At 39.4% G+C, this 12,745-nt stretch overlaps 1 protein-coding gene across 2 annotated transcripts in view; it reads right to left on the reverse strand.

Annotated features, from left to right (window-relative positions):
• The window catches only part of LOC142099298 (coagulation factor XIII B chain-like), a 56,895-nt gene that overhangs the window by 28,051 nt on the left and 16,099 nt on the right, over positions 1-12,745 (reverse strand). For both annotated transcript variants that reach the window (XM_075182618.1, XM_075182617.1), the window contains 2 exons: positions 9,453-9,653; positions 2,257-2,442 (listed from right to left, as the gene is read on the reverse strand). In XM_075182618.1, the coding sequence (XP_075038719.1) occupies positions 2,257-2,442; positions 9,453-9,573 (307 nt within the window). In that variant the 5' untranslated portion in view covers positions 9,574-9,653. The remainder of the gene's footprint in view (positions 1-2,256; positions 2,443-9,452; positions 9,654-12,745) is intronic.

Raw genomic sequence — 12,745 nt, forward strand, 5'->3', positions numbered from 1 at the left:
ACAATAGAGCTGGAAGCTATTTCCTTCTTTTTCGATTCATGTTCTTATGAAAATTTATGTGTGATTCTTCTTAAGAGTAGAAAGCAGCAATTGTTAAGAGTGCTGTTCATTACTTTGAATTTATTTAATTGTATAATAGTTGGAGCAAAACAGTTGCAAGAATAGGTGATCTTCTAGTTTCCAGAACAGTATTTATTCAATATACACATGTAGCCATTGAGTCTCTGGGTGGCAACCTGCCCCTGGAGGGGTGTTAAACGTCACAATTTGGCTTGTCTCACATTTTCCGGGTTTTTTTCTCAACACAGTGTCTTCATCCGAGTCTTTTTCAGTCTTCATGTTGTGAGTTATTGCTGATTCCCTCAGGAAACCCCTACCTGACTCCCTAAAAACATTTGCAGGAACACACACTAACAGTTAAGTGGATAAGCTTTTCAGATCAAAGCGGGGGCCCGAGAGGCTAAAGCAGCATTGCCAGGCCCCTGCCCATGGTCAAATAGTTCTAGTTGTGGTGCAGTGCAGTGTTATGCAGGTTACTTACACATGCAACAGACCCTGGCCAACTCTCTGGATCCTCTTTAAATTTAATTAAAGATCTGAAATGTCTTCCAGTGATTTTCCTCACCATATTGCAATGTAAGGGGAGAAACATCAATAGAAGCGTCAGGAACCTGAAATAATGACAATGTAATGTGACAGGCAGCAGACAGCAGTGTGTTTGGGACTCTTCTTCGGTCTGTCCTTTCATAATGCATTCTCTTCTCCTTTTAGCTTATGATATCTGGATCTCTTCATTCACCTTTGTGCGGGAACTGGACTCCCTCTGCCTCTCTTGCAGGACACTCAGTATGCTAATATCTGGGTATAGCAGTCACTATAGGTTTGGCACTCCCCTTTGATTGTCTTGTAATTAGGTTTAATTGTTGTGCAGCCTTGTCTGACAGCTTGACAGCCTTCTTCACTAGTCTTGTAACCTTGTATAAGAGTAAGTGTAAGAGTCTGTTTTGGCAGCTCGTTCTTTAAGACTGGTCACCTTATCTGCAGTGTGTATTCTGTCTTTCCAGCAGCTTCAATGACCAAGTGCGGTACAGTATCTCTGCTTTTATGGTTGGCTTCAGGGCTTCTATACAGGCAGAAGGTTCTCTTGCTGTGTGTTTTTCTTCCAGACTTGCAAACACTTGTTTCTGCTTGGTGGTGGCTTCATTGGCATGGCTGCAGACCAGACTACCGCTGTGCCTCCTCCTTCACCTGCACTATAATCTCTCTGGCTCCTTTTCTTCCTGTTATTTTGGTGAGTTTTGATATAATCTCTCCTCATAGCTCAATCTTGCTGAGGATTGCAGTTTTCAGCACCCAAAGCTTTGTATCCCCTACTGCCTGGAACTCAGCAATCCATGTCATTCAACACTTGGCCATGTTTCTCCACCCTCTAGTAAGCTATTGGTTGCACACCTGTAAGGAGAAATTAAAAACCTGTGTCACACTGGGCATTACTGTACAGTAACCTATAAACATCTGGGGACAACACTTACTACTCCAAATTTCCTAATTGAAGTTAACTTGTTAAAAAAATAACATGGTCCTCCATTGATGTATTCTCAGGCACTCAGCTCGTGGTCATAGTAGAATTCCAGACAGAGCATTCAGCATCTTTAGATGCGCAGAAGGTCCATATCCAGTCAGGTACAATGTATAGAGGGCCACATCCTGCCCAAGCATAATGTGTTGAGGCCATGGTCCATTCCATTCCAAAATGTATGCAGAGTTGGTTCTTACACCTCTTTATGTTTGGAGAGATGGAACAAGGGAGGGAAGGAGCGTGCAAACACATGGATTACAAATAAAGATGTGTTTGCCTAATTGCGAACTGAGGCAGACTAGCACAGACCGTCAGTCACCATATTACTTGTGGATGTCTGAGGGATGTTGCAATAGAACGCTGGTGATAATGACGGTTGCCAACACTAACTAGTCATTTCTGATTGTCCGATTGTGGATTCACCTCCGAAGCCGATAGGTGCTTTCTTTATTGCTCGTGCCAATATTATATGATTTTGAGGGTGTATTTTAGAATTATAAATTGCTACTTTCATTTGTATGTGAGAAGGCAGATTATACCTGCTGTATTATATAGGTTTTGTTTTCCTATTAAATCCAACAGAATGTGTTTTGTAATGTGTATATATGTTATATATCATGTATATGTATTGTCATGCTTAGAGGGATATGGTGTAATGGAAAAATGAAAATCCATACCAGATATATTATGACATCCTGGTTGAGGAGACCACTCTCCAGATGAACAGTGAATATCCTCAATTGTATCCCCAGTTGTGGTAGTGTAACCTTCAAGGCAGCTGTACTGGGCAGTGTCCAATGTTTTGTACGACTCCTTTGCATTATGCACAATTCCATTTATCAGAGATGGTTTCATACATTTTTCTGGCAAACAGAAGAGAAATGTTAATTATGTAGAGGTGTTGCAGCTATAAAAATATAGGGCTTAACATTAGAAAGGCATATGACATACAAAGGTAATTTCAACACTCTAAATAAGTGCTGTTATGCCACTGAAATCATATTACAATATTAGAAACACAGTAGATAAAAATCTACCTTATATAAATAGCCAAAATTTTCAGAATGAAGTGCTGGTCATACCATAAAACTAGTAGTCAATTTACCATTAATTTTATGGTGGAGTAGGCATTCTACTATCTCCAAACTGCACCTTCCAATTCATACCCTTTGAACCCTCCCTCTCATTCCCTTCCTTTAAAGTCCACACTATCCATCTATTTGATCCTTTCCACCTTCATGTTGTTGTCATTTTGACCTTCTATCCTGTAGCTAGACTTACCCCTAGAGGATCTCTGTATCATAGTGTCTAACTTGTCTCCAAAGAGCTGGGACCTTTCAAAGTGGATATTCGCTATTTTTTTACTGTGTGTCTGCTACCTATGGGCGCAAACCAGAGAGCTTCCCTACCCACCTGCTAATAAATAAGGATCTCTCATGTTTGTCTTATTTGTCATCTGTGCAATTACTGCTGCAACTATGTGTAGGATTATTTCTACAGTTCCGTGATTCAACTGGCTGCTTCTGTAAGCATCAGTTGTGCAATTATTGCTGCAGCCATGCAGCTAATAATCAAAAAAACTTCTGATTGCATTTGCTGACTTTATAAAACATTCCCTGTGCTGGTGCCAGTGACTTTATAAAACATTCCCTGCGGTTCTCCAAGTGCCAACATGCCATGACCTGTAGAGGAAGAATATCTATTTTATGTGTGGTGTTTTAATTTAATTAAACCTGAAAATGGTGCTTTTTCTTTGGAGGGACTGCTGTTATTTTTACAACTGCCTGGAACCACCTGCTCTGCTTTTCACTATGGTAAGGGGACCCCTATTATAGTAAAAACTAGCTAGCACTGGGACTGATTAAAGATTTTGCTAGGGAGCGTGCTTTGCCTTTTAAGTTTTTCCTTGTATTGTACAGAGTGCACTGTGCATGGCAACTATTTTGTGTCATTAAAAATATAGGATGATGCCCATTTTCAGCAAGCTTGAGCTGATGCAGAATTCAAGTCCTTTGCAGGGGGTGCATGGCTGTGGACAGCAAGGAATGCCTATTAAAATGTGGCCTCCCAGGAACCATTATTTCATTACAATAACAGAAACGTCTACTCTGTACTTCATTAAGAAGGCCTTCACTATGACCAATTCACATTTGCCTTTACTTCCTATTAACATTTATTTATATAGCATCAACATACTTTGCAAGGCCTTACAGTTGGAAGCAAAAACAATAATAAAACAATGCTGTGTACAGACTGACAAAGAGGTAAGGGAGACCTGTTGGCAACCTTGAATTCTATAGGAAAATCAGAGTTTGAGATTAAATGTCACAAATTGAAAATTTTTCCAGACACATTCAAACTGCAAAGGTGCTTAGTGAGGCAATATTGTCACACACCAGGCTCTCTCAGGTTCTGTCACTTACCTCTTCACTGCCTTTCCAAGTTTCCGGTCACATGATTCCTCTCAGCCAATCAGGTGATAAAAGCCTCCATTTCAGATTCCTTCCAAAACCAGTTCATGGGAGTTGCCATCTTGGATATAGTCCCCTGATCCATCTCAGCAACTCAGAGAGCTGCTTCTACCCAGGTGATTGCAGTCTCCAATCAGGAATCAACAAAAACTATAAAAAGACTTCCTGGAGCCCTTACCTGTTGCCAGTGCAACGTTGTATTTCAGACGGTAACCTGGTTCCCAGCAGTTTGCAGTCTTGGTATTTATCCAGCTCTGACAGTGCAGTCTGCATTGCAACTCCAGTCTGATTCCAGCAATCTGGTTCTATGCACTCTGGTTAAATTCTGGTTACAGCATTCCGGTTCCATTCCGGTTACAACAATCCTCTTCCAGCATTCCGGTTACAGCAATCCTCTTTCAGCATTCCTGTTATAACATTCGGTTTACAGTCCGGTCCAGCATTCCAGTTCCAGTCCAGTCCAGCAATCCAGTTCCTGTTTACTCTACCCTGCTAGTGTTATCACCATCTGCACCAGTCCATTCACTACATGCAGAGGAACATTATCAGGCCACCCAGCTTTGTCCACGTAGTCACCAGTTTCCAGGGACACAACCCAGTCTGAGTACAGACAGATCCTCAGGCATGACAAATATGATTCTCTTAACCAGCACCGTTGGTTTTGGGGTCAGTAGGTTGTTTTAAGTATAAAAATAAAATACATTTTTGAACTGCGTAGGAATTTGGTAATTGGGTAGAATAGTTAAGAGGGTGGTTCAAGAGGTGAGTTTTCAGAGAAAGTTTGGAGGGAAAGTCTTGTTATAGAATTATTGATGTTACTTTCCAGAGAATGTAGGAATAGTTAGGGGACAGGTTATAAAACAACATAAAAAATTATGGGATAGACAATAAGCTTTACACTTTTTACATGATCCACAATTAAATTTAGTGTTTGATTGGTTGCTTAGCTAGACATGTCATTTGCACAAAATCTTTGATGTGTAATTTTCTAGCTATTCTTTAAACTAAATCCATTATGAAAAACATTAAATACAATTTGATTTACAAAAGTGATGGTTATGTATGGCATAAACTATTCATTTTGGCTGGCTTAAACCTGTGGATACGCCATTTGTAGATGCAATAGGTTAATTTATGATACAAAGTAAATTTTATGATTTCTGTAGTATCACATTCATTTGACATTTATTTAGGGGCTACAAATTGGATTTTGTATTACATTCTAAATAATTTTCTTATGATATCAATTTGGGAACAAAATTGTTTGTTTCATATCTAACAGTTCAGGTACTGTATTTTTGTATCTGATTGGCAGAACAAAATTGATTTTGTCACCGATCTTAAATTTTGTACACCTGATTAACAAAATTATTTATGTGGATGTACAATACTGTTAACTACTACATTGTTTTGTTCATATAACTGATTTTGTAGATGAAATATACTGTTCACAATAAGCACCAAATAGCCATTTATAACAATTGTTGTACAATTTTACAACCCAACTGTAAAGCGCTACATAATTTGCTGTGGCAATAAAAATAAATGATAATGATAGACAAAGGTGGCTTGCACTCATACCAAAAACTTCAAAGACTAGTACTATGCACTTCTGGATGAGCAGAGCATTCATCTTTAGTTAAGAGCGGAACTATGAGTAAGGTAGATCTTGGCCATAATGCTGGCCTTGTGAATGAAACAAGGGAGTACTCATATATATGCCATGTATATCTACATCCAGTTTTCATGGTCAGTTTGAGATTAAAATGTCAATCTCGATTCATCCTTTTGGCTAAGCTCAAGTGTAGTATTTGACCTGAATGGGCGTGTCTCCTTGATCTGATGCTGGAAGGCCAGTAGCATTTGGCATCTGAGGTGCCTATGTCTCCGAGTGAGAGGGTTAATAGGTTACCTCAAAATGCAGTGATGGTTGGACTGGAAGCCTCACTTTGCACAACCCCAGGGCAAAGGGGACTGCCCTAGTCTTGCAGCGCAGGTGGTTCCCAAGTTCCATATAAATATGGAATGCGTATAAATAATATTTATATATTCTATCAGTGACGTGTAAGAAATATGTAAACAGACAGCTCAGATTGGCCAATAGTTCCCCTTCTTACACAAGTATGTATAATACTCACATTGATGCAGATATAGTTGCCTAAAACACCCAAAACATGTATTAATAATGCTGTAATAAAGAACTGTACAGACTGATTAATTATTTTTGGAATTGTATGGGAGAAAGCAAATGCAACGATGGCAAAATTACAAAATCCTTCATTAAGACAGCTCGCTGCAGATTTCGGCCAAAATTGGTGACAATTGTAAAGGGATTATTAGAAAATAGACTGGAAAAGAATGTTAATGCTATAACTAGTAATTTAGGAGCAAAACATCTCAAAATTACAGTATTTTACCTATTTATCACAATTTTTAATTCAATCCAAATCCAAAACCTTTCACGATTGTTTGGCAAAACCTGTTACAAAACCACATCCAAAACCAAAACACTGGGATCAGCGCCCATCTCTAGTTTATTGATACTTATTGTTGATAGAAACACAAATGGATATGTATTGATTAACGATGAGCGGACTCGGATTATCGCAATCCGAGCCCATCCGAACAGTGCGGATCCGAGGGCGATCCGAGCACTGTTCGGGTATTTCCGCTGCTGAGAAACTGAAAACGAGGCTATGAGTCCAAATCCCGCTGTCGGATCTCGCGATACTCGGATTCTATAAATTCCCCGCTTGCCGCTGCCATCTTCACTCGGGCATGGATCAGGGAAGCGGGAGGTTGGGTTTTGTTAGTGGTGCTGTGTCCTGTGCTCTGTCCTGCTGAGTCCAGTGGTGCTTTGTCCTGTGCTCTGTCCTGCTGAGTTCAGTGGTGCTTTGTCCTGTGCTCTGTCCTGCTGAGTCCAGTGGTGCTGTGTCCTGTGCTCTGTCCTGCTGAGTCCAGTGGTGCTTTGTCCAGTGCTCTGTCCTGCTGAGTCCAGTGGTGTTGTGTCCTATGCTCTGTCCTGCTAAGTCCATTGGTATAAAAAAATTATAAAAAAAGTATAAAAAAATTAGTACTGCAATATCTAACTACGTTCACTGTTCCTGCAGTAAAAAGGAATTTCTACTGCAATATCTAACTACGTTCACTGTTCCTGCAGTATAAAAAAATACTACTGCAATATATAACTACGTTTACTGTTCCTGCAGTATAAAAAAAATAGTACTGCAATATCTAACTACGTTCACTGTTCCTGCAGTAAAAAGGAATTTCTACTGCAATATATAACTACGTTCACTGTTCCTGCAGTATAAAAAAAATACTACTGCAATATCTAACTACGTTCACTGTTCCTGCAGTAAAAAGGAATTTCTACTGCAATATATAACTACGTTCACTGTTCCTGCAGTATAAAAAAATACTACTGCAATATATAACTACATTCACTGTTCCTGCAGTATAAAAGAATTAGTACTGCAATATTTAACTACGTTCACTGTTCCTGCAGTATAAAAGAATTAGTACTGCAATATTTAACTACGTTCACTGTTCCTGCAGTCAAAAAAATTAGTACTGCAATATTTAACTACGTTCACTATTCCTGCAGTCCAAAAAAATTAGTACTGCAATATTTAACTACGTTCACTGTTCCTGCAGTCAAAAAAAATTAGTACTGCAATATTTAACTACGTTCACTATTCCTGCAGTCCAAAAAAATTAGTACTGCAATATTTAACTACGTTCACTGTTCCTGCAGTAAAAAAAAATTAGTACTGCAATATTTAACTACGTTCACTGTTCCTGCAGTCAAAAATTGTTAAAGTGCGCATGTCCTATTTCACCAACATAAGGGTGGGTGGGAGGGCCAAAGGACAATTCCATCTTGCACCTCTTTTTTTGGCATTATGTGCTCTTTGGGGCCTAGCTTTTGAAACTGCCATCCTGTCTGCCACTGCAGTGCCACTCCTAGATGGGCCACGTGTTTGTGCCGCCCACTTGTGTCGCTTAGCTTAGACATCCAGTTACCTCGGTGCAACCTTTTGGCCTAAAAACAATATTGTGAGGTGTGAGGTGTTCAGAATAGACTGAAAATGAGTGGAAATTAATGTTATTGAGGTTAATAATAGTGTAGGAGTGAAAAAAAACCAAAAATATGGATTTTAGCACTTTTTAGGCTTTTTAAAAAAAAAATCAGAACCCAAAATCCTAAATCAGAACCAAAACCTTGAGGGGTGTTTTGGCAAAACCAATCAGAACCCAAAACCTGAAGCTAATCAGAACACTAAACCCGAAAAGTGGCCGGTGCACACCCCTAGTATTGATTCATATCTATTTTATTCATTGCATTTGTAATGATTTATTGTACTGTTCAGCTATTTTGATGCATGAGTCAATGCATTTACATGCTCCATGTCAGGCGCCGTCTCTGCACCTCCCACGGGTGCCGGAGACGGACGCCTTCTCTCGCTACCCCTGTCCCATTGCCTAGCAACGGGACGTCTTCGGTCACATGTTCGCGGCGTGCGCATGCGCACTTGCCGCCTGGCTCCCTAGCAACGGCGACGCTTTCCCCGACGATCAGCTGAGGCTGATCGCCAGAAGTCTATCTCCCCTCATTTCCTCCTCTCTAGTATTTAAGTCTCTCTCTCTGGCACCATGTAGATGCCAGAGTATTGGTTTCCATACTCCAGCTTCCCTGCAGTTCTTGTTGTTTCCTGATTTCTCCTGCATACTTGACTTGGTTATTGACTACTCTTCCGGATCTCCCTTCTGTACTTCGCTGCTCGTTTGGTATTTGACCCCTGGACCGTTCCTGACTACCCTCTGCCTAACCTCCCTGATACTGCGCTATTTGGTTTCTGACTCGGCCTGTCTGACTACGCCTTATCTATTGCACTGGTGACTATCTGGGAGAACCGCGACCTGCGCACTTCACGCAGCAAAGTCCATACTTCCTTGCGGGGGTCCCTGGCGAACAACGGAAGTGCGTTAGACTCCGCGCCTCTCAGTTTAGTCGCGCCAACACCAGTCAGTAGCAAATTCTAGTGAAAGACATGACACTCCAGAGGACTGTTTTTAAATATGTTTTTCACATACATATGTTTCACAAATAAGGTCATGCATGTCAGGAAAGTGGAAGATTTCAATGGACCTTTGCATAGATTGCTATAAGTGATTTGGAGTTATGGATGAAATAAGTAAAGTGAAAATGCCAGGTGGGAAATTGGGGTGAATGAGCAACAGGGAGAACTTGCAACAGCCCTGGTAAGGTTTACTGAAATATATTGAGTGTTTCTTATAGCTCTAAATAAATGCAGACATACAATACTCTTGGCGGTGCTTAATGGTTACTTGTTGATAAGAGGTGTTTTACCAGAAATAATACATCTTTGCAAACTTACTAAAACATATTGCAGGAGGTACCCATCCTTCCGATGTACATGTGATCTGGTCTTCTTGCTTACCAGACTGAAACGTGTATCCAATTGAACAGGACACAGATAGTTTTTTCCTTTCTTTCATTGGGAAATAAAAATTTTTGAAGGTGTAAAAGTACTGAGCGATCTTTCCATTCTCTACATTGGGAAGATCACACAAATTCCCTGTAAGAAGAACACAAATGCTTAACATATTATAAATCAACGTCTTTGAATATTAAATGTTAACAAATCACAAATTATATTGTATAAATAGTTTATATGAATAGAAAGCTGCTTGTATTTTTATTTATTTATTGAAAAAAAAACATGCACACAGCTCTATTCAAATGGCTGAAAGATATGAGTGTCGGATTTTCTCTGTGATAGATTCAAGGAATCCCGTTTATCATTGCTGTTCAAACTGCCATACTGTTTACAGTTTTTGTATAATACATTACTATACATTTAACAGTTTATCCATGTGTCGTTCAAGAGTTATATTTTCTTTATACCACATTACACTCTGGGGGGAAGTAAGCTATTGAAAGGAGGGTTTACTGTGACATGCGAGTAAATAGAAATAAAATATACAACAAGAAGATCAAAAGGATTATAGACGTAATAACAGTCATTGAACTGACTAAAATAATACCAAACAGCTATGAGCATAAGGACATCATTGACCAATGTGCTTACGCTGTATGAGAGATAGATAAGTTAACTTATAAGAACAATAACTTTAAATCATTTACCTTATTGGGAAGATGAATATGGAGTTCAAATTAAGAGCCTTGCCCCATGGAAAATCCTCCCCTTCATCTTAGTAATGTCTATTAAAACCAGTGACCCACTTTAATAAAATGCTCACTGCATTTAAGTTTCATTTTTTTAACTGACAGTATCAGTTACTCTACACAGTAGCTATTAGGATAGTGGAAAGCCTACAAGTGTCAATTATATTATTCCATAAAGTGAACATGAGATATTATATTATAAGATAATTTTCCATAGACTGAGCTGAGTTACGTATGTGAGACACATTAATATTGGCAAGAGGAGATATTTAAAATAAAGGAACATTCATATACAATCAAGCCAAAGGTGGAATATCTTAGACTGAACTGACTATAGTTCTGGTTAGGCTGTTAGGGGAGAGTGGGGGGTGCACACCTTTTTTTAATATGTAATTACTTTTTTGCTTTTTTTTTTAATACAGCAAAGTCTGTTGCACCAGGAGAAAGCACCCATAAAAGATGCATCTCCTAGAGACCTATCTGTGGCTGCTTTCAACTCAGCATAGCGTGTAGAGCGTGAAATTGAACACGCCTTTACATTGCAAGGCTTGCCCACTACCTCACCCGTTCCACCTCTCTAAGTACAGAGTGGTGAAAGGGGGAGATCTGTCTCAGTCTGAGTGCAAACTGAGACAGACCCTTGGCTATAAGTGCTTTCTGCGCTGATCAGTTGGACTTACGTCCAACTCTACATCAGGCGCTTAGTCTCCAACCTTGTTAACCATCAGTAACAATTTCTCTATCTAGACAGGAACACAGCGCAAGTTATAACCATTACATTTGTCTCTCAATATTTTCCATTTCTCACTTTAGTTCAAACACTTGTTATCAACTGAATGTTGATAAAGTGCACCAATGCATTTATCAGTAAAGCTGGGTACACACTACACTGTTTTCATCCAATAATCGGCTCAAACAGCCGACATACGACCGCTCGTTCAAAAGTCTGGTCAGTGTGTGCAGTGACAGGATGGTCGAAAGTCTGCCCAAATGGACGATTATCGCCTCATTTGGTTGGTCGTACCGTTTAATATTTTCGGTCCAATCTCGTTTCCGCTGTGTAGTGTGTATAAACTTTCGACCGATCCACAACAGTGAGTACGAAATTACAGTCATTGCTCACGACAACATGGCTGTAAAAAGTTGCTAAAGGGACGTCCGCTCTTCCCTATATCGTCCTAAACAAGGCTAGTGTGTATGCAGTCCATGGACCGAGCGATCGGATCATCGATCGCATGTAAAATCGCTCTGCATAAAAAGTTGGTCGAAATTTCTGTAGTGTGTACCCAGCTTTAGCTTCACATACTTGAAGCCTATATTCTTGGATAAAGGAAATAGACAATATTGTACTGCAAACGGCAGAGTGCTTTAAATGTTGAGCTGTTATCTCAGAGTAGTGTACGTATGTTTCAATGTTATTAAATGTTACTCATATGGATTATATAATGTAGCATACATAAACTGTTACATGGTTTTAATGTTTGCTCCAAATCTGTAAAATGCATTGTGAGGCTGATTCATTAAGAAACATAAGTCCTGATAAGTCCCTTAAAGAGACACTTCTGACTGTCTACGATTGGAAGGGTGGAATAAGGGAGGGAAGGGTCGTATGCATATAGTCAATGTATCGTAAAGGTGTACCAAGATCAAGCGCACACACATTCGTCTCAGTCAAGCTCTGGGCATTCAGGGCCGCCAAGAGGAATTTTGGGCCCCAGTACAGCAACTTCATGGGACCACCTATAGGTGATTAGTATGCAAACTTATGCGCTGCCGCAGCCCCCCAGGAAGGTCTGGGCCCAGGGTAATCTGTGGTTCTTTCTCAGATGCGTGTCTTTTAGACAACTCACTTGCACCTGCTACATGGCAAATGTAAGTACAGATTGATGTATCAATGCCAGAACATGTGTTTGTAATTAAGAGCAAAAAAATGCATTTTATGTACAGTGGACATTAATAACTTCCTAATACATGTATATCATGTTAAAAAAAAAATAAAAAAAATATATATATATATATATATATATATATATATATATATATATAAAAAACAAGATTTAAAATGTAATTTTATTAATAATTATAGTATTAACAGGTGTTTACATATTTAATATTTTTTCCTGTGGGTTCTGATGGGAATTTCTATTGCACATATGCATGTGGGTATCCTCAGTGTGTTATGTCTATCTGCATACGGCAAGTGCCATGTAGCCAGAGCGTACTTATACCCGTTTTCACATTGAATCGTTTTTACAGATCCGGTTGTATTTGAATGTGGCGTACATGCATGCACTTTATGTTCGTTTAAAAAACCTACTGTAAATAAAAATGCAAAAGTCTTAGTTGTACACATTTGCAAATGTATGTCAGTAGCAGACGGGGAGTGCTGGCGCTGAATTGCTGTTTGGAGGCTTCTGGGGTACCTCTTGGTACGTTAGCTCTCAATTTAAAAACACATATATGTATGGCCCAAATATATGA

Source organism: Mixophyes fleayi, chromosome 8, assembly GCF_038048845.1.
Source record: "Mixophyes fleayi isolate aMixFle1 chromosome 8, aMixFle1.hap1, whole genome shotgun sequence".
Taxonomy (NCBI): domain Eukaryota; kingdom Metazoa; phylum Chordata; class Amphibia; order Anura; family Limnodynastidae; genus Mixophyes; species Mixophyes fleayi.